Source organism: Sphaerodactylus townsendi, linkage group LG06 (genome assembly GCF_021028975.2).
Source record: "Sphaerodactylus townsendi isolate TG3544 linkage group LG06, MPM_Stown_v2.3, whole genome shotgun sequence".
In the NCBI taxonomy this organism is placed as follows: Eukaryota; Metazoa; Chordata; class Lepidosauria; order Squamata; family Sphaerodactylidae; genus Sphaerodactylus; species Sphaerodactylus townsendi.
The window spans coordinates 6,013,933-6,034,863 of NC_059430.1; the positions used below are offsets into that span (position 1 = coordinate 6,013,933).

General features: G+C 52.3%; 1 protein-coding gene across 1 annotated transcript in view; it reads right to left on the reverse strand.

Moving 5' to 3' along the window:
• The window catches only part of TNPO3 (transportin 3), a 75,646-nt gene that overhangs the window by 42,355 nt on the left and 12,360 nt on the right, over positions 1–20,931 (reverse strand). Inside the window, 6 exon segments of the mRNA XM_048501465.1 lie at positions 1,133–1,308; positions 2,921–3,064; positions 4,166–4,185; positions 6,171–6,319; positions 8,021–8,097; positions 10,529–10,729. Of these exon segments, the coding sequence (XP_048357422.1) occupies positions 1,133–1,308; positions 2,921–3,064; positions 4,166–4,185; positions 6,171–6,319; positions 8,021–8,097; positions 10,529–10,729 (767 nt within the window).

Below are 20,931 nucleotides of genomic sequence, written 5' to 3' on the forward strand. Positions count from 1 at the left end.
CCGGTTCACCAGATTAGACGCCACCCTTTTTAACCAACACACCAGGCTGGCTCAGCCTTTTACGCTGAAAGGTAGTTTGCGGGTGCACAATTTTATTTTCCTCCCTCCTTTCTTCCCACAGCTCTAAAACAAACATTTTTTAGATTCAAGCGGGCAGTTGTGTTGGTCTGAAGAAGCAGGAAAAAAGTGTGAACCCAACAGCACCTATAAGACCAGCAAAGTTTTATTTTTGGTATAAGCTTTTGGGTTATCTGAAGAAACATGCATGCACAGGAAAGCTTATGCCAAGAATAATTTTTAGGTAGTTGTTAGTCTTAAAAGAGCCACTGGACTCCAGACCCTTCTTTTTAGACAAGCAGGCAATGTTTGAAGATAGGAGGAGGAGGAGGAGGAGGAGGAGGAGGAGGAGGAGGAGGAGGAGGAGGAGGAGGAGGAGGAGGAGGAGGAGGAGGAGGAGGAGAAGAAGAAGAAGGAGAAGGAGGAGGAGAAGGAGGAGAAGGAGAAGGAGGAGGAGAAGGAGGAGGAGGAGAAGGAGAAGGAGAAGGAGAAGGAGGAGGAGGAGGAGGAGAAGGAGAAGGAGAAGGAGGAGGAGGAGGAGGAGGAGGAGGAGGAGGAGGAGGAGGAGGAGAAGGAGGAGAAGGTGAAGGAGAAGGAGAAGGAGAAGGAGAAGGAGAAGGAGAAGGAGAAGGAGGAGGAGGAGGAGGAGGAGGAGGAGGAGGAGGAGGAGGTGGAGGAGGAGGTGGTGGTGGTGGTGGTGGTGGTCGTGATAGTGGTTTGGATTTATTGGATTTGTACCCAACCTTTCCCTCCTGTAAGGAGACTCAAGGTGGCTTACAAGTTCCTTTCCCTTCCTCTCCCCACAACAAACACCCTGTGAGGCAGGTGGGGCTGAGAGAGTTCGGAGAGAACTGTGACTAGCCCAAAGTCACCCAGCAGGCATGCAGGAGTGCGGAAACGCATCTGGTTCACCGGATAAGCCTCCGCCACTCAGGTGGAGGAGTGGGGAATCAAACCCAGTTTCTCCAGATTAGACCCCACCTGCTCTTAACCGCTACACCCCGCTGGCTCTCCGTTGGATGCTGGACAGGCAACACGCCTGTCCTGCTATAGGCTTTCCAATGCGGCCACTCACTTGTCTAGATCCTCTCGCGCCACGGCCATATGGTAGGCCGTCTCGAGGGTCAGCACGCCCTGGAAGAGCTGCAGCGCCAGGGGGAGGTTGGTCTCCACGTTCTCGATGGCATAGAGCGCCGAACAGACGCAGTCCGAAGCGGCTTCGTGCAGATTCGACGACGTCTTGTCCTGTTGCTGAAAGGTGACAGAGCATAAAGTGGCTCAGGCATCATATGGGGGGGGGGAGATGTCCGGAAGCTAGTCTTTGGCCCTCCCTCCATCGCTTCGTATTCTTGATCAGCCACACCTCCCTTCTACTAGGGCAGTGGTGGCGAACCTATGGCACTCCAGATGTTCATGGACTACAATTCCCATCAGCCCCTGAAAGCATGGGCAATTGGCCCTGCTGGCAGGGGCTGATGGGAATTGTAGTCCATGAATATCTGGAGTGCCATAGGTTCGCCACCACTGTACTAGGGCATTAAAGTCAGCATTGGTTGACTTTAGAATAGCTAAATGCCAGGGTAGACACAAAAGAGACCCAGAAGATGCTCCGTCTGTTAGGGGGCAAGGCTGGGGCAGGGCTGGAAAATGGGGAAAGGGTAGGTGAGCTACAAGTAACACTCCAGGAAGAGAGAAGGGGAAACTTCAGCAGATCAGGGAAGGAAGTTCCCCCGCAGTATTTGTATTTAATAGAAGAAGAAGAGTTTGGATTTATATCCCCCCCTTTCTCTCCTGTAGGAGACTCAAAGGGGCTTACAATCTCCTTGCCCTTCCCCCCTCACAACAAACACCCTGTGAGGTGGGTGGGGCTGAGAGAGCTCCTTAGAGTTGTAACTACCCCAAGGTCACCCAGCTGGCGTGTGTGGGAGTGCACAGGCTAATCTGAATTCCCCAGAGAAGCCTCCACAGCTCAGGCGGCAGAGCGGGGAATCAAACCCAGTTCCTCCAGATTAGAACGCACCTGCTCTTAACCACTACGCCACTGCTGCTCCTGTCTACCTTGTGGGACTCAAGTCACCTTAGTCACCTTTCTACCTTGTGGGACTCAAGTCACCTTAGTCACCTTTCTGCCTTGTGGGACTCAAGTCACCTTAGTCACCTTTCTACCTTGTGGGACTCAAGTCACCTTAGTCACCTGTCTACCTTGTGGGACTCCAGTCACCTTAGTCACCTTTCTACCTTGTGGGACTCAAGTCACTTTAGTCACCTTTCTACCTTGTGGGACTCAAGTCACCTTAGTCACCTTTCTACCTTGTGGGACTCAAGAATATAAATATCAATATCAATAAAATAGAATATCAATATTAGAATATCAATAAAAACCACCATGATAAATGCATAAAAGTCTTCAAAAACTCCCAGTTAGGGCTGCCAATGAATAAAAACTTTATTTATTTATTTATTTATTTGGGCGGTGTCCATCCACACTAAAACAATTTAAAACATCAAATACATAATTTACAATAATATAATATATAAAATACTAACTACAGATGGCTGTACTATACTATAAAAATACTAAACAACCCCATCAGTCTTTTAAAAAACATCCAGGTAAAACCCCAAGCCTTCCACGTGTGCTAGAGGGGATCAGAAAGGATCAACAGCGAAAACAGGAGGGACTAACCAGCAAGCCAAGCCGAGATTTGGGAACACCTCACCTGGGCAACAGCGGCCAAGGTTGGTGGATGCAGGAGCCCCTCCCGGAAACGTGCCCCCCACCCTACCAGCCACGAACCGCCGGCCACTTCATCTGGTGGCCGGCTGCAGAGCCCCTGGAGGCTCAGGAGGCCAGAAGACATACCAGAACCTCGAAGAGGAGCGAGAGCAGCTTGCTGTTGGCCATGAAGGTGCTGTCCAGGACCCCCAGGTTGAACCAGCTTCCCAGGCAGCGGAAGATCTTCATGAGCATCTTCTCGTCGCTGCCGGTCTTCCCCACACAGGTCATCTGCGCAGACAGAGAAAAACGAGTCGGGACCAGTGGCCCTCGTCCCAGGGGAGGAGGCGGAGACTGGAATGGTTGCAGTGCAGTCTGGGAACTCAGGCAGGGAGCCGGGGAACCCAGGAGCGACCCGAAGGGGAAACACGCTGGGTCACGAAGGAATGTCAGCTGCCGGTCATCGCGCAAAGCCACAGGAGATGCCAAAGCTGGCAGAGTAAGGAAGAAGGGGCCAATAGGCCATGCTGGCAGGGGCTGATGGGATTTGTAGTCCACGAACATCCGGAGAGCCGCAGGATGCATGGCCAATTGGCCATGCTGGCAGGGGCTGATGGGATTTGTAATCCACAAACATCTGGAGAGCAGCAGGATGCATGGCCAATTGGCCATGCTGGCAGGGGCTGATGGGATTTGTAGTACACAAACATCTGGAGAGCCGCAGGATGCATGGCCAATTGGCCATGCTGGCAGGGGCTGATGGGATTTGTAGTCCACGAACATCTGGAGAGCCGCAGGTTGCAGACCCCAGGCCTAGCTAAACCCTGAGAGGGGACCACGGCCGCAGGGCACCCCAGGGGAGGAATCGTCCGCATCTGAGGCCCCGAGCTCCCATCCAGATCACCGACGAAGTGCACAGTGTCCCAGGAAGGGCTGGGCTCAGTGACAGAGCCTCTGCTTGGGACGCAGAACGTCCCTGGTTCAATCCCCAACATTTCCAGTTCAAAGGACCCAGACGAGGTACCTCTGCCTGAGGTTTGGAGAGCAGCTGCCAGTCTGAGCAGGCAATGCTGCCCTCAATGGCTTGACTCTGCCTAAGGCAGCTCCACGCGGTCATGTGTAATGTGGCACGGCCACATACAAAGTGCCTTAGTTTCTGTTGATCGCTACTCTGTCTGCCGAAACTGGCAACGGCCCTATGAGAGGCAAACGCCAGGGACTGTGGCTTAGGGGCAGAGTCCTGCTGGGCTTTTTCAGGAGGCAAGGTGGATTAACAGCTGGTATTATTGTCCTCCCGTGAGGCGGGGGGGGGGGGAGAATGGCGTTGAAGTCGCCATCTTTTATCTGTTTTAGAAGAGAAGAAGAGTTTGGATTTATATCCCCTTTTCTCACCTGCAGGAGACTCAAAGGGGCTGACAATCTCCTTGCCCTTCCCCCCTCACAACAAACACCCTGTGAGGTGGGTGGGGCTGAGAGAGCTCCAAAGAACTGTGACTAGCCCAGGGGCACCTAGCTGGCATGTGTTGGGAGTGCACAGGCTAATCTGAATTCCCCAGAGAAGCCTCCACAACTCAAGCGGCAGAGCTGGGAATCAAACCTGGTTCCTCCAGATCAGAGTGCACCTGCTCTTAGCCACTACGCCACTGCTGCTCCTTTACTGGGTTTTACTGTATTTTAGAGTACTATTTATTGTTGGTTTAACTTATTTGTCTTTTCTTGTGTTGTGCGCTGCGCTGAACCCTTTGGGGATGGATGAGTTAGAAATACAAAAATAAAAATAAAGGACCCAGGAATAGACCTCTGCCTCAGGCCCTGGGAGCAGCTGCCAGTCCGAGTGGGCAATTCTGGCCTTGGTAGACCAATGGCCTGACTTAGCAGACAGCAGCTCTCCCCAGGACTTCATACATACAAAGCAGGTGCTCAGTTGCAGCAGAACCGTGGTTTCTCCCCAAAGAACCAGACTTACGGGGCTGAAAATCAGCAGCTTTTAACTGACCAGAAAGCCAACAAACCTGTGACAGGCAGGCAGGTGCGTCCCGCCCCTTCCTCCAAAATGTGGTTTTGCCCTCCTCTTTCTGCCCTGTACAACATCCTTGCCAGGTAGGTGAGGTTAACAGAGGGAAACGGGCCCAGGGTCACCCGGTGAACTCAAGAGTTAAGCAGGAAGTGATCTGAAGGGTCTGACTACGCTGGCTCACGAGTAGCGTCTCCTGAGATCTCCCCTTCAGCACTCAGTTTGGTGGATGTCCGGGCTTGGCTGCAGCGCCCGGACTCACCCCACTGAGTCCCGCACCAGCTGGCACTGCGGGAGATGGGAAGGCTGCAGAGGAGTCTCTTGCAGGGAGGGTGAAGGCCGTAGAGGCCTCAGAAGCCTTGTTCAAAGGGGAAGGCAGGGAAGAGAGGAGGCTGAGGCCCAGCAAGCCCACAGCTGAGGCAGCGGTAGAAGATGGGCTGGAGAAGCAGCTGGGACGAGGGAGAGGAATGAGAGGGCAGAAGGGATATAACAGTGATGGCGAACCTTCACTGGCACTCCAGATGTTGTGGACTACAATTCCCATCAGCCCCTGCCGGCATGGCCAATTGGCCATGCCGGCAGGGGCTGATGGGAATTGTAGTCCATAACATCTGGAGTGTCAAAGGTTCGCCACCACTGGTATATAAGGAAGTGGGAAAGGGCGAGTCTGGAGCTGCCGCAGCAGCAGGGAATGTGGGCGGGGGTGTGAAGAGACAAGGGAAAGGGACAGCTTGATGGTGGGATAGTGGGAAGGAGGGAAGAGGACCCTGAAGCCCAGACCCCCTTTGAGAACCTAGACCCCGGTTCAAGCTGGTCCCCACCCCAGCAGTAACAGGGTGGGAGTCGTTCACACAAGCTGTAAACACCTCTCCCTGTGAGGCCACAGGGGAGAGACAAGGCCCTGGCAACTCCTCTCCCTGTGAAGCAACAAGGGAGAGAAAGAAGGAGGGTGTGAACTCTCAAGCCAGACAGGGGAAGGGAGGCAAGGAGGCCTGCTAGGAGGAGGGTGGCGTGGGCGAGGGCTGCCCCGTACACCCAGTGCTTTGTGGGCGCGGTGGTTTCTCGGCCCTTGGGCCAATTGGGAAAGTCATCGTCTGGGGCAGGGGTCTGCAACCTGCGGCTCTCCAGATGCTCGTGGACTACAAATCCCATCAGCCCCTGCCAGTATGGCCAATTGGCTATGCTGGCAGAGGCTGATGGGAATTGTAGTCCATGAACATCTGGAGAGCCGCAGGTTGCAGACCCCTGGTCTGGGGAGACCAACCCCCAGGTTAGGGGGGAGGAAAGGACACGCCGCCCAAAGGGCCCGGGCGAGGGGGGGGGGGGGAACGCCACAGTGGATTCCGGACTTCTTACCAAAAGCGAGTGAGACTCACCCGTGGCTGGAGTGCAGGAAGGCCAGATCCTCGATGATCTCGGTCACGGCGCGGTTGGGTCTGGCAAGCGATTACGCGAGCGGCTGTGATTCCTCTCCTGGCAGCACCGTCAGGATCTCCAGCAAGAAGGGCAGCGACGTCACGTCGTTATTGTACCTGAGGTTCCGGGGGAGGAACAGGAGGCATGAAAAGGCCCAGAAGTCCAACTCGGTAGGGGCAGGCGCAGCGCAGGGCCATCACAAGAACAGAAGGGGCACCACCTTGGATGAGACGAGGGGGCTTCCACCCAGGCCCCCTCATTCCCACCGACAGGATAACCTTCGGTGTTGCTCCCTTCGCTTTTCTGTCGAGAGCTGAACACTTTCCAAGGGAACCCCTTTCCCTCTTGGGCAGCCTGAGGTCCACAGAACCCAACCCGGCCAGTAAGAACATAAGAACATAAGAACGAGCCTGCTGGATCAGACCAGAGTCCATCTAGTCCAGCACTCTGCTACTCGCAGTGGCCCACCAGGTGCCTTTGGGAGCTCACATGCAGGAGGTGAAAGCAATGGCCTTCTGTGGCTGCTGCTTCCGAGCACCTGGTCTGTTAAGGCATTTGCAATCTGAGATCAAGGAGGGTCAAGATTGGTAGCCATAGATCGACTTCTCCTCCATAAGAACATAAGAACAAGCCTGCTGGATCAGACCAGAGTCCATCTAGTCCAGCTCTCTGCTACTCGCAGTGGCCCACCAGGTGCCTTTGGGAGCTCACATGCAGAAGAAAGCAATGGCCTCTCTCTGTGGCTGCCAAGCCTCGGCACCTTGGTCTGCTAAGGCATTTGCAATCTGAGATCAAGGAGGGTCAAGATTGGTAGCCCATAGATCGACTTCTCCTCCCACTTGCCAGCAAACATAAGAACGTAGAACCTGCTGGATCAGACCAGAGTCCATCTAGTCCAGCTCTCTTCGTTACCGCATAGTGGCCCACCAGGTGCCTTTGGGAGCTCACATGCAGGAGGTGAAAGCAACGGTCTTCTGCTGCTGCTGCTGCTCCCGATCACCTGGTCTGCTAAGGCATTTGCAATCTGAGATTAAGGAGGATCAAGATTGGTAGCCATAGATCGACTTCTCCTCCATCAATCTGTCCAAGCCCCTTTTAAAGCTATCCAGGTGAGTGGAGCCATCACACCACACACCTCCTGTGGTAGCATATTCCAAACTTACCGATCACACACATTGCGTGAAGAAGTGTTTTGATTAGTCCTATTTCCTCCCCAGCATTTTTCAATGGATGCCCCTTGGTTCTAGTATTGTGGAGAAAGAGAGAAAAATTTTCCTCTCTGTCCACATTTTCTACCCCATGCATAATTGTATAGACTTCAATCATATCCCCCCTCAGACGTCTCCTCTCCAAAGAAGCCCAAGCAAAGCCCCTGAGTCTCGAACCCCTTTTTGAAGGGGCCAAAAAGCAGCCCTCCCCTCCCCCCACTCCAACAGCAGCACCTTCGTTCGGTAGCGCGGGAGTTTAGTTTCAAGCTTGCCTGCTTAGATGTAACCTCAGGCTGCATGAGGGTTTCTAGGTCCCCCTCCCCCCGTCACTGGCAGGAATGTGGGGGGAGGGGGCTGGTTTGTCACATCCAGGTTGGGAAACTCTGGGAGATTCAAGGTTGGGGCCTGGGGAGGGCAGGGACCCCGCCGGGGCCAACACCGTACAGTCCAGCCCTGCAAGGTAGCCATTTTCTCCAGGGGAAATTGATCTCTATAGTATGGAGAGGGACTGTAATCCTGGTCCCGCCAGGTCCCACCAGGAGGTTGGCATCCCTATGCCGTGCACCGCGGTAATAACGGTGACGCTGACGCCGACGCTGGGCGCTAAGCTTACTTTCAACCAGTGTGTGTACGCAGCCCTTCCACGAGGCCATCTGCAAGGCGAGGTCTGCTATTGCGAGGGCAAGCTGGAGAGGGGAGAAGAAAAGAAGGGGAGGGGGGGTCAGGCAAGCCCTTCCCCCGCAAGAAGGCCATTTCCCTCGCTGCTGCCCACTCCCCCCCCCAACCCATGACGCGTCTCCTCCCCAATCCGACTGACGTGCTTTCAGAATAGAGCTGGCAAGCACAGCGCTGGCCGGTTAATGTGACCGCATCTCCAGGACCTTCACGGTAGGCTGAGAATGGAAGCGACGCCAGGCCAGCGAGGTTTGGCCCGTGTGTAACCGAGAGAGGGCAGGAGGAGCCACCGGACAAGCAACCCCCAGTAGCTGCTAGACCAGGGGTCTTCCACCTTTATTTCTGGCCAGCCACCTTTGCGCCACATTTGCCCGCCAGTTGCGAACCCGGTCTCCCTGCCGATGCCGGCTGGCCAAGAGAAGAGGGCTGCAACCCTCCCTAATTCAGATGTGATTTGCTGCCCATGAGCAGCTGCCTGATGAACCTAGCCCCTGCAGCGCCAGAGAAGAGGATCTGTCTGTCTGCCCGCCCCGACGACTTTGTTGGCGATTGCGGAATAGCCCAGGGATAGCCCTTTATGGCTGTATTTAAAAAAACAGTGAGGAGAGTTCTCTCAAGAAGAAGAAGAAGAAGAAGAAGAAGAAGAAGAAGAAGAAGAGGAGGAAGAAGAGGAGGAGGAGGAGGAGGAGGAGTTTGGATTTATATCCCCCTTTCTCTCTTCACAGGAGACTCAAAGGGCTTATAACTTCCTTGCCCATCCCCCTCCACAACAAACAATTCCCTGTGAGGCAGGTGGGGCTGAGAGAGCTCCGAGAAGCTGTGACTACTCCAAGGTCACCCAGCTGGCGTGTGTGTGGGAGTGCACAGGCTAATCTGAATTCCCCAGATAAGCCTCCCCACAGCTCAGGCTATATTGTGAGCGGAATCAAACAGGGTTCCTCCAGATTAGATACATGAGCTCTTAACCTCCTACGCCACTGCTGGCAGGGGATGATGGGAACTGTAGTCCATAACATCTGGAGGGCCGCGAGTTTGACACCTGTGATCTACAGCTTCTGAACAGTCTTCAAGGTCAGCTCCATGTAGAGAGCACTGCACTAATCTCATACAGATGCTACCAGGGCATGCGGCGCGTTGGCAAGATTTTTCCTGCCCAGAAAGGACCAAAGCTGGCGAAAGCCACTCCAGACCGCCACTGTCAACTGTTTATCCAACAGGAAGCCCAAATCCAGGAACAGTTAGATGCTTCTGGGAAGCCCACATGGACACAACACCCATCTCTACCCCAGGTCCTCACCCCATGTCAGGAGGGCCTCCTGACATCAAAAGAAGTTCTGTTTTCTGTCATGGTAATAGGTTTCACTGTACTTTCGGTTTCCCGCTGTCTTTGTGCTTCATGACCTGTAGTGATTTATATTACACCCAAATGCCTAGATCGCCCCTCGCCATGAAGAAAGAGTTTGGATTGATATATCCCCGCTCTCTCCTGCTTAGGCTCAAATTGAGCTTAACTTCCCTTTGCCCTTCCTCCTCAGAGGCTGCAGGGCGTAGTGGCTAAGAGCAGCAGCTAAGAGCTGGTGCACTCTGATCTGAAGGAACAGGGTTTGATTCCCAGCTCTGTCGCTTGAGTTGTGGAGGCTTATCTGAGGAATTCAGATTAGCCTGTGAACTCCCACATACGCCAGCTGGGTAGACCTTGGGCCAGTCGGCCAGCCGAGACTCTCTCAGCCCCACCTACCTCACAGGGTGTTTGTTGTGAGGGGGGAAGGGCAAGGAGATTGTCAGCCCCTTTGAGTCTCCTACAGGAGAGAAAGGGGGGATATAAATCCAAACTTCTTCTTCTTCTTCTTCTTCTTCTTCTTCACAACAAGCACCCTGCGAGGTGGGTAGGGCTGAGAGAGTTCCAAAGAACTGTGACTAGCCCAAGGTCACCCAGCTGGGAGTGCACAGGCTAATCTGAATTCCCCAGATAAGCCTCCACAACTCAAGCGGCAGAGCTGGGAATCAAACCTGGTTCCTCCAAATCAGAGTGCACCTGCTTTTTTTAGCCATCGTTTCTAGCTAATTACGCCTACCGTTGCCCCCACGCTGCTCTCTCCTCCAAAGCCCTGAGAGCTGCACCAGCCTTTGTATTCCTGTTCTGTATTGCTTTGCTTTGATATCTCCAGAGGGAGGGAAGAAGGGAGGCATGTTGGTGATCATAAAAGGACGCTTGGGAAAGTCAGTTCCCAGAACTGGCTTCTTCTGTGGCCATGCTGTCGTCTGCCAACAAAGGCTTCTGATTGAAATCCCTGAGTCTGATATCGGCCGCAGATCCAGGGCTTGACAGCTCGGTACAAAGAGATCGTCCGCCTCTGAGCTGAGGGAACCCACTGTGGTGCCCTGGCCAAGAGCTACTTGCTAAGCTGTCCCCTCTGGATGCGCACCTGACCGGCTGCTTACCTGGGTGACAATGACAGGGGACATGTCTTTCAAGTTCTGGATGTGGGACAGCAAAGAGTCCCGCAGAGAGGCGTGCGAGTCCGTCGGGAGCTCGTAGAATGAGGTCTGGATTTTCATCTTCATGGTTTGAGCCGCAAAGTAGCACGACTCCACGTCCTGCCGGATCTGCAGCAGCTGGTCGGAAATCTCCCAGGCGTGGACCTGAGGCGGGGCAACAGGGAACGACAGCGTTAGCCAAAGCAGGTGTATCCGCCCCTTTAAGCTATACAGACTGTTTGATAGGCGAGCTGGACGGGGAAAGGGCCACAAAACCCAGCAAGCCCGCTCAGGCCTCCTGAAAAGCTACAAACAACAAGCTTAAGAATTCCTATGGAATGCAAGACTCGGTTTATTTATTTATATTTATTAATTCGATTTGATAAACCGCCCTACCCCCGGAGAGCTCGGGGCGGTGTACAACAACAAACAACACAATAAAACAAATCAAATGGCCCCAGTTAAAATAATACAAAACCTTAAAACTATACAACTAGAGCAGCAGAATCGTCCAGTAGGTGATTAATAATAAAGAGACGTCTCTGGTATCAGACCCCAGTGAGTCCGCAAACCTCTGGGAGGAGGAGGGGCTGGCAGATGGCTCAAATAGGCAGCCAATGCTTTGGGGAGAGGCAACAAGCAAGAGGCGCGGCTCAGCAGCCGCCCCCCAAAAGCCCAGTGGAACAATAACAGTTTTGCAAGGCCCCTGCGGAACTCTCCAAGGTCCCGCAGGGTCCTAACTGCTGGAGGAAGGGCGTTGCACCAGACAGGGGCCAGGGCAGTAAATGCCCTGACCTGCGTGGAGGCCACAGGTTTCTACCACAGATCCCGGTAGCTATCACCGAAATCCAAATGTAGCTGATTTTATTCAAAAGCAAGTTCCTAGCCCTCAAGATCTGGGAAACTTAGATCTGGGAAAGTTCCTAACCCTCAAGATCTGGGATTTCTGACCTTGCTCCTAGAAATGACTCTTTCCGCCTGGGTGTGGGAAGAGGGCTTTTATATCACAAGGAACTCTTGAGGGCTTCTGTTCAGACTACACACACACAAACAAATGCAGTTCAATGTAGCAAAATGCAAAGTGATGCTCATGGGGCAAAAAATCCAAACTTCACAGACACGCTACAGGGGTCAGTGCTATCAGTCACAGACCAGGAAAGAGATTTGGGTGTCTCAGTTGATAGTTCCATGGGAATGTCAACTCAATGCATGGCAGCTGTGAAAAAGGCAAACTCTATGCTGGGGATAGTTAGGAAAGGAGGAGCTGATAAAATCAAAACTGCAAGGATTGTCAGCGCCCTTATATATAAAGCGTGAATGCGTGCCAACGCAAGCACTTTGGAGTCCTGTGGTTCAGTTCTGAGTCGCATACACATCGCTCAAAAAAGCGATCTCGAAGAGATAGGAAAAAGTGCAGAAGAAGGAGCAACTTGAGGATGATTGAATGAGTTGGAGCACAGCTTCCTATGAGGAGAAGAGCTGCAGCGTTTGGGACTCCTTTAGTTTGGAGAGGAAGACGTCTGAGGGGGGATATGATTGGAAGTCTATAAAATTATGCATGGGGTAGAAAATGTTGACAGAGAGACATTTGTCTCTCTTTCTCCTGGCAATACTAGAACCAGGGGCATCCACTGAAAATGCTGGGGGAAGAATTAGGACTAATCAAAGGAAACACTTCTTCACGCAACGTGTGATTGGTGTTTCTGGAACTAATGCTGCCACAGGGGTGGTGATGGCCACTAACCTGGATAGCTTTAAAAGGGGCTTGGACAGAATTATGGAGAGGGAGAAGCTTCCATTTATGGCTACCTTCAATCTTGATCCTCCCTTGATCTCAGACTGCAAATGCCTTTAGCAGACCAGGTGCTTCCGGGATAAGCAGCAGCTAAGCAGCAGGCCACTTGCTTTCACCCTCCTGCACGTGAGCTCCCCAAAGGCACCTGGTGGGAGCCACTCGCGAAAGCAGCAGAGTGCTGGACTAGATGGACTCTGTGGTCTGATCCAGCAGGCTCAGTTTCTATGTTCTTATGTAAACTATGCCACCCCTCGCGGGAATCCCTCCCAGCAGGAGTAGGCAACCGGCAGGGTTGCCAATTTCCATGGGGGAACTGGAGATCTCCTGCTGTTACCGTTCATCTCCAGACAACAGAGAACTATTCCCCTGGAGAAAACGGCGGCTTTGGAGGGCACATTCTAAAGCATTAATAACCTACTGATTTCCCTCCCTCTGGAAACCCCATCCTGTCCAGGCACCCCACAACGTCCTGGAATTTCGCCACTCGGGGCTGGTAATCCTGGCTACCAGGGTTCATCTCAATTCTGCACCCTGGGCCATAATGAAAGACAGCAACAATTCGTTTACACGGGGCAAAGCAGCGGTATGTAAGTCAGCAACATCATAGGGGCTGAGGAGAGGGGCTACATCTTGCCCCAGAGTTCAAGGGCTACCCCTGTGCCTCTGCATAAGCCCACCTGTTTGCATTATGCCACCCAAGCACACTAGACGCCAAGGGAACACTGGCGTAGTCGGAGCGCTGATGGTTACACCAGTCAGAGCAAAATGGTTCCCCCAAATATCCCCCCACTGCCCCGATAAAACACCAGCCCCTCACTTGCTCCTTCCAACTGACCTCCACCCTTGACCCTTTCCCACAATATCTGACGTTCCCCCGGCCTCTTGCTGCACCCACCTATCCACTGGGCATCCAAGCTGGCTGCGTACAGTGCGTACAGAGCAAGCGTTGTGTACAGTGGTCAGAGTGTCAGGCTAAGACAGTGGTGGCGAATCTTTGGCACTCCAGATGTTATGGACTTCAATTCCCATCAGCCCCTGCCAGCATGGCCAATTGGCAATGCTGGCAGGGGCTGATGGGAATTGTAGTCCATAACATCTGGAGTGCCAAAGGTTCGCCACCACAGGGCTAAGATCTGGGAGATGCAGGTCTGAACATCTGTTCTGCCACAGAAACTCGCTAAAGACAAAAATAATTACACTGATGTTCTTATACTCACAAAATGAGTAACATTTAAACCAATAATAAATTGGAATACGATGGCATCTTTGTTTTCCCAGTAACAACCCAAAATATTGTCAATAGAGTTCGACAGGTAAAGCAGGTAGGCTGTTTGGTGCAGACTGCGACTTGACTTTCCACAGGCGGCAAAACCAGTCATGCCTTTCTTTCTTCCTTGCTCTAAGAAGAGGGCCCACAGCCTTTCCCTGGGGCACAGCCGGCTTACCCCACCCACGCTGAGAACCAAGACCAGCCCTCCCCCCAGGCAAGCAACACCTTCTTGTCACTACGAAGGGATCTGAGTCAGTGGTGGGATCCAAAAATTTTAGTAACAGGTTCCCATGGTGGTGGGATTCAAACTGTATGAAGCGTAAGCGCCAATGGGGCTGGGCTGAGCATGACGGGCGTACCGGGCATTCCATGGATCTAAATTCTGGGCTAAGCGGGGCTATGGGGAGGATGCAGCCGCTGCGCCAGTCCTTGGGTGGGAAACGAAGGCACGCAGGCGCAGGCTGCCACGCACGCCGGTGCACCTCCTGCTAGACTGCTTCCAGTTCTGCGCACTACTGCTGAGAGGAGGGGCGTAACTAAGGCAAAAATCACGGGGCAAAATCACCAATGAGTAACCCCCTCTCGGCACACACAAATAATTAGTCACCTACTCTCGGGAACCTGTGAGAACCTGCTGGATCCCACCTCTGATCTGAGTGCAGCAGCAGACGAGGCAGAAAAATCCCCACGTACAGTGAAATCGGCAGAAAGACCAACGACAAACACAATAGCTGCATCTATCAAGTCTGGGGCATTTTTATTATATGGAATTTGGTGGAAAGGTCAGAGGATGCTTTGAAGGTCAAGGAAGAGCCGGATGCAAAGAGCGACGAAGACCAACCCAGGTTGGCCAGGCTTATCTAAAAGGACTTATCTAAAAGGATACAAAACCAACTCAAAGATGAACAAGTGTCAGCAATTGCACCTAGATCAGTGGTGGTGAACCTTTGGCACACCAGATGTTATGGACTACAATTCCCATCAGCCTGCTGGCATTGCTCGCCAGCATGGCCACTGGCTGCTGGCAGGGGCTGGATGGGATAACTTGGTAGCCAGTCCATAACATCTGGAGTGCCAAAGGTTCGTCACCACGGACCTGGATGATTGAGATGCATTCCTGGCTCAATGTATCTGCCACAAAACAGACTCCCAGTGGTTGTATCTAGTTGATTGCAATCTGTTCCTACCTCAATGTAATCACTACAAGATCTATATAACCAGTCTGCCATATGTTACCACTGCTTTAACAGGACATTCTTTCCTGGATCTCTTCTGTATGGCTTCACATGCTATGTAGATAACTAGGCTTACCCCCGACACTCTCACTCCCATGGGAAACGGGATGTTTCTGTTGTGCTGTGGGGGCAGGAGGCCAGGTGGCTTTATCTCAAACTGTCGCCTAGGCTCCAAAATAACTCTTTCTCACACTCTTTGGGAAAACAGGAGGGGGGGGTTATTTCTGAATAAAGGGGATAGCAAAATCCGGGTTCGCCAGAACTGGCTTTTACAACCTGGGTGCTTCGTTGCCTTCCAATAAACGCTGTTGATCAACAATACCGGGTCAGTTCATTGATTCAAGGATCGAGACCGAACGACAAGTCAATCAAACCCGGTTCCCCAGATTAGAGCGCACTTGCTCTTAACCACTCTGGCTCTCGCTGTGCATACACTGACCCAAACTGTCCATTTGGATTGGCAGCGGTCAGCCAAGGGAGGGGCCTCTCTGTCTCTCATTCAGCCCTGCTCTCTCAATTGGACCAGCGATTGGACACAAGCCCTTCGGCATGTCCAACAGCAGCTCCCCCAGTGAGTTACTGCCCGCCCACTGCCCACCACCACCACCACGGGGCGCTTTCCTGGAGTGGAATGAATCTTACAGGCAGGCTGAAGATGCCCCCCCGGACCTCAGCGAGGGCAAGTCAGAGTAGACTTAACTTCACCCCTTCCCCACATGTTAAAAAAAAAAAACCTCGAATGTCAAGGTAAGACTCAGCCGGAATCTTTTTCCCTTACATGCTACCTTTCTGCACGCAAGGATGTTCTGCCTTTGTGGAAGAGCATCCGGGCATTGAAGCCTCCTGCCTGGAATCGTGGCCCAGCTCACACCAACTGTTACTGCCTGACTGAGAACCGAGACCACGTGTTGTGGAACCGGCTCCCCCCGGGGGGGGGGGAGGAGGAGGAAGAAGAAGAAGAAGAGGATGAAGAGGAGGAGGAAGAGGAAGAAGAGGAAGAAGAGGAAGAAGAGGAAGAGGAAGAGGAAGAAGAAGTAGTAGCAGAAGAAGAAGAAGAAGAAGTAGAAGTAGAAGAAGAAGAGGAGGAGGAGGAGGAGGAGGAGGAGGAGTTTGGATTTATATCCCCCCTTTCTCTCCTGCAGGAGACTCAAAGGGGCTGACAATCTCCTTGCCCTTCCCCCCTCACAACAAACACCCTGTGAAGTGGGTGGGGCTGAGAGAGCCCCGAGAAGCTGTGACTAGCCCAAGGTCACCCAGCTGGCGTGTGTGGGAGTGCCCAGGCCAATCTGAATTCCCCAGATAAGCCTCCACAGCTCAGGCGGCAGAGCTGGGAATCAAACCCGGTTCCTCCAGATTAGATACACGAGCTCATAACCTCCTATGCCACTGATGCTCCTACGCCACCAGGCTCAGACTACATTCCTGTTCTGACAGGACTTGCTGCAATTATTTGCCGCTGATCCCCTCGCCCCCGCCAGCCCCAACAAGGTGGCAGCTGCTGCTGCTCCGCTTCGGGTGGAGTTAAATCTCTTCTTAGCGGATCTGCTTTCTGTGTGACGGGACCTGCTCCCAAGGAGGCGCGTTCCAATCTGCTCCGCCAGAAGCGATGGATCGTTCGTTGCTGTTGTACTGTGGGGTGTTTCAGTGATAGACGATCTGCTTGGCACGCAGAAGGCCTCAGGTTCGATCCCCGGGCCCCCCCAGTTAAGAAGGACCAGACAGAAGGTGATGCAAAAGACCTCCATATTCAACCGTGGAGAGCGGCTGCCAGTCTGAGCAGACGATATTGACCTTGATGCATCAATAATGAAATGCAGAGATACAGGATGGGGGGGGGGGGCAACCTGGCTTGACAACACTACATGCGAAAGGGATCTGGAAGTCTTAGTAGACCACAAGCTGAACATGAGTCAGCAGCGTGATGCGGCAGCCAAGAAAGCCAATGTGATTCTGGGCTGTACCAATAGGAGTACAGTGTCTAGATCAGTGATGGCGAACCTTTTTGAGACCGAGTGCCCAAATTGCAACCCAAAAACCACCTATTTATCGCAAAGTGCCAACCCGGCAATTTAACCTGAATGCTGAGGTTTTAGTTTAGAAAAAAACGGTTGGCTCCCTCTGCCCAATCTCTTTGGACCTCTATCCCTCTAACAGGGCCAGCCTGCTCTAGGCCTCCAGCAAGTCCCACACTGCGACCGGGCTTCTGTGCTCTCTCTAGCATTTTCTAAGCCTCCTCTGTGCCCCCTCCCCTCGGGCAGCAGCCACCCGGAGCACAGGCACCAGGCCCGCCAGCCGAGTCCTCCCTGCTCACCGCGGTGCGCGCATGTTGTGCTCAGTGGCCCAGGCCAGCCTAGATGTGTGTGTGTGTGGGGGGGTGATTTTCCACCCCCCACATGATGAACTCTGTGTGCACGTGCCCACAGAGAGGGCTCCAAGTGCCACCTCTGGCACCCGTGCCATAGGTTCGCCATCACTGGTCTAGATTGAGGGATGTAATTGTACCTCTCTATTCTGCATTGGTTAGATGTCATCTGGAATACTGTGTACAGTTCTGGGCACCGCAATTCAAGAAGGATATTGACAAGCTGGAACGGGTCCAGAAGAGGGCAACCACAATGGTAAAAGGTCTGGAATCCTTGCCCGACGAGGAGAGACTTAGGGAGCTGGGGATGTTTAGTCTGGAGAAGTGAAGGTTAAGAGGTGACATGATAGCCATGTTTAGAGATTTGAAGGGATGTCATGCTGGTGAGGGAGCAACCTTGTTTTCTGCTGCTCCAGAGACTGAGACCAGGAGTCATCGGTTGAAGGTGAAGGAAAAGGGATTCCACCTAAACAACAGGAAAAACTTCCTGACTGTCAGGGCTGTTGGACAGTGGAATTCACTACTTTGGTGGCGGAGTCTCCTTCATTGAAGGTTTTTAAAGTCCTTCGGGGGTAGGGCGGTATACTAAATTTAAATAATAATAATAATAACAACAACAACAACAAAAATAAAAAAGAGAGGCTGGATGGCCATCTGTCAGGAGTGATTTGATTGTGATTTCCTGCATGGCAGGGGGTTGGACTGGATGGCCCTTGGGGGTCTCTTCCAACTCTACGATGCCTGGTCTTTTCAATGGGAGATGCTGGGGATGAGCCCAGGATTTTCAAGCACTGAGCCATGATCCCTTCCCAGTGACGCTGCCTTAGATCAGATCGCTGACCTGTCCACGTCAGTATTGCCTACTCTGATTGGGAGCGGCTCTCCAAATTCCCTGGCGGAAAAGGGTCTTCCACGTGGCTTCTTTTACAGTCTCTTTAACTGGAGATACCGGTGATTGAACCCGGTCCCTTCCGCAGGCCGAACAGATGCTTTGCCACTGAGCCGCCGACGCAGCCTTTCACGCGAGCCACTTCGCAGCCGCAGAAAGCCCAGCGGCGCACGGGTCTTAGTTGAATCCTCTTGAACTGGATAGTGGAGTCAGAAGTGATTTTATTCCATTTCTGGTCTTGTTTTACATAAAGATGGAACAATGTTTTATTTCTGTATTAGATAGGTAGGAACAAACCGTATTAGATAGAGAGTAGGACTCATAGCTATCTGTTGTATTTGCATCTGCATGGAACCTCCTTGGCTCAAGGCAGGAATCCACCCCTGCTCCACCTGGGCACGTCCCTTTCATTTGTAAAACCATGAATGGATCGCTGGATAACAGACCCCGAAGAAGCTACCAATCTGCCTTAATCCCACCGGCAGTAGTGCAGATAAGGGTGTCTCGCTGCCATTAAGTTTCATTTCCTGACCTCCAAGCACCCAAAGGACTCTTCTTCTTGTGTTCTTTTCCCGCCAGTGCCTACGCCATCGCCTCGCCCTGCCTTGGTCGCTAAATTCAAGAAGCGGATCTGTAGCCACTGGACTCTAATTGGTTCTCATGTACCTGTAGATGTATGATTGGTTGTCATGTATTCTGTGAATGAATGGTTGTAGGCCCTTTGGCACTCCAGATGTTATGGACTACAATTCCCATCAGTCCCTGCCAACATCTGGCAGGGGCGGATGGGAATTGTAGTCCATAACATCTGGAGTGCCAAAGGTTCTCCACCACTGTTGTAGGCTGTCCTGTATTCCCCTGGACTCCCGGCGGGAGAAAGGGTATTTAAGATGTTGCAAAGCTGCTAGGCAGCTGCAGTTGCCGTGGTGTGGAGGTGCTGACACGTAGGTCGGCATCTCAATAAACTCATCTTTATTTCTTAATATTCTCGCTGTGTTGGGTCCTGTTTCTGTTCCTCTGCGCTGCTGAGAGCTTGCGGTTCTAGGGAAATAAAGTTACCCAGGCAGCGCGGTAACAAACTCTCCCGCCCTGCTACGGCCCAACCCAGACTTTACTTTCTCCGCTGCTTCTAATTTTTAAACACATCCCTCTTCTCTCAATATTCCCTTCCTGTTGAGACATGTTCCTCCTAAAAAAAAGTATTTCCTGGAAGCAGGAAGCCAGTTTGGACCAGGCTGTCCCAGAGAGTAGCTCCACGGACACATCTGATGCGAGGGCCAACTCTGCAGGATGTGAAGACGCAGTGCTTCTAAGCATATGCAGAGTGCCTCCCCACACAAACACTGCATTTACGCAACCAGAATTCACCGGGGGAAGGAGAGCTCTCCAGTAGGTCATAAGGCCCCACTGAGGTCATAAGGCAGTGGTGGCGAACCTATGGCACGGGTGCCAGAGGTGGCACTCAGAGCCCTCTCTGTGGGCACGTGCAAAGGTCCCCCCCACACACACACACACACATCTAGGCTGGCCTGGGCTCGATTATTAGCATTAAACCTAAGACCTAGTTTTGGGGAAGCAGTGTAGGTAACCCTATTAAGCGCTGTTAAACCCCACTGATTTTCATGCGAAGGACTAAAGCGCGATCCTTTACCTGGGAGTAAGCTCGGTTGCTGGCAATGGGGCTTGCTTCTGAGTAAACCTTCCTAGGGTCGTGATTTACCCGTCGGAAGAGTTGCATGGTTGCTTCAAAGCAAAGCCACCGACTACCACCAAGCTTACTCCCGAGTAACGCGCGCCTCGGAGCCAACCGGTTTTTTCTAAACTAAAACCTTTGTATTCAGGTTAAATTGCCGGGTTGGCACGTTGCGATAAATAAGTGGGTTTTGGGTTGCCATTTGGGCACTCGGTCTCGAAAAGGTTCGCCATCACTGTCATAAGGCCCCACTGAGAAAGGAAAAACACCTCCCCCCCCCTGCTCGGGCAGGAATATTCCGTGCCTCTTCTGTTCTCTGAGTGATTCCTACTGTTTTGCACAATGTTTCGCATCCATCCCTTTACCCGCAAGCCACGAAACAAGATCTCCCCCCTGCACCCCTGAAAAAGATTTAAGAGTAATAAAGATATATATATATTTCGAGAGGCAGAGAAACAGAGCTCGCTCCTGGGAACAGAATGGAATTTCATCCTCCGACGGCGGCGCTCATGTTTGCTTCTAAGCAAATCCATGTCTGGCCTTGAAACAAATCAAGGGAAACGCGCTCTCGAACCAGATTGCTCGAGATTGTTCCTATCCGGTTTATTATTTAATGCTAAATTATTTTTATTAACAAGGCTAAGAAGTATACAAGGTTATAAATACAGATCCATTTAATATAATCGCCCCTAAAATGTATTGCTGTTATTACTATAATTGTTACGTTTGCTCACGTTTGCTCGTTATTCGTTTTCTAACTTTCTTTTCCTGTTCTTGTAACTTTTTGTCGACAAAATAAAAATTGTTTGGGGAAAAAGCGGGGGGGGGGGGACGGGACACGTTCCCACCAGATGAGGCCCCGGAGTGTCGCGTTTCCCTATAAAAGGAAACAGGATCCTTCAAGAACGTCGGCCGCCCTCGCCTGCACCTTGTCAAGAAACCGTATCTTGGGCCTCCCCAGACATAATCTCACAGCTCTGGGAAGGAAAGGTGTCAGAAGGGAGGAGCATACTGGAAGATGGATAAACACAAACCCCCGGGGCCGGTCGGAGAGAAAGCCATCTGTTTCTGCATAACTGATCGTCCCCCCTGGATCTGTGACCGTCTCCACAGCCTCAAAGAG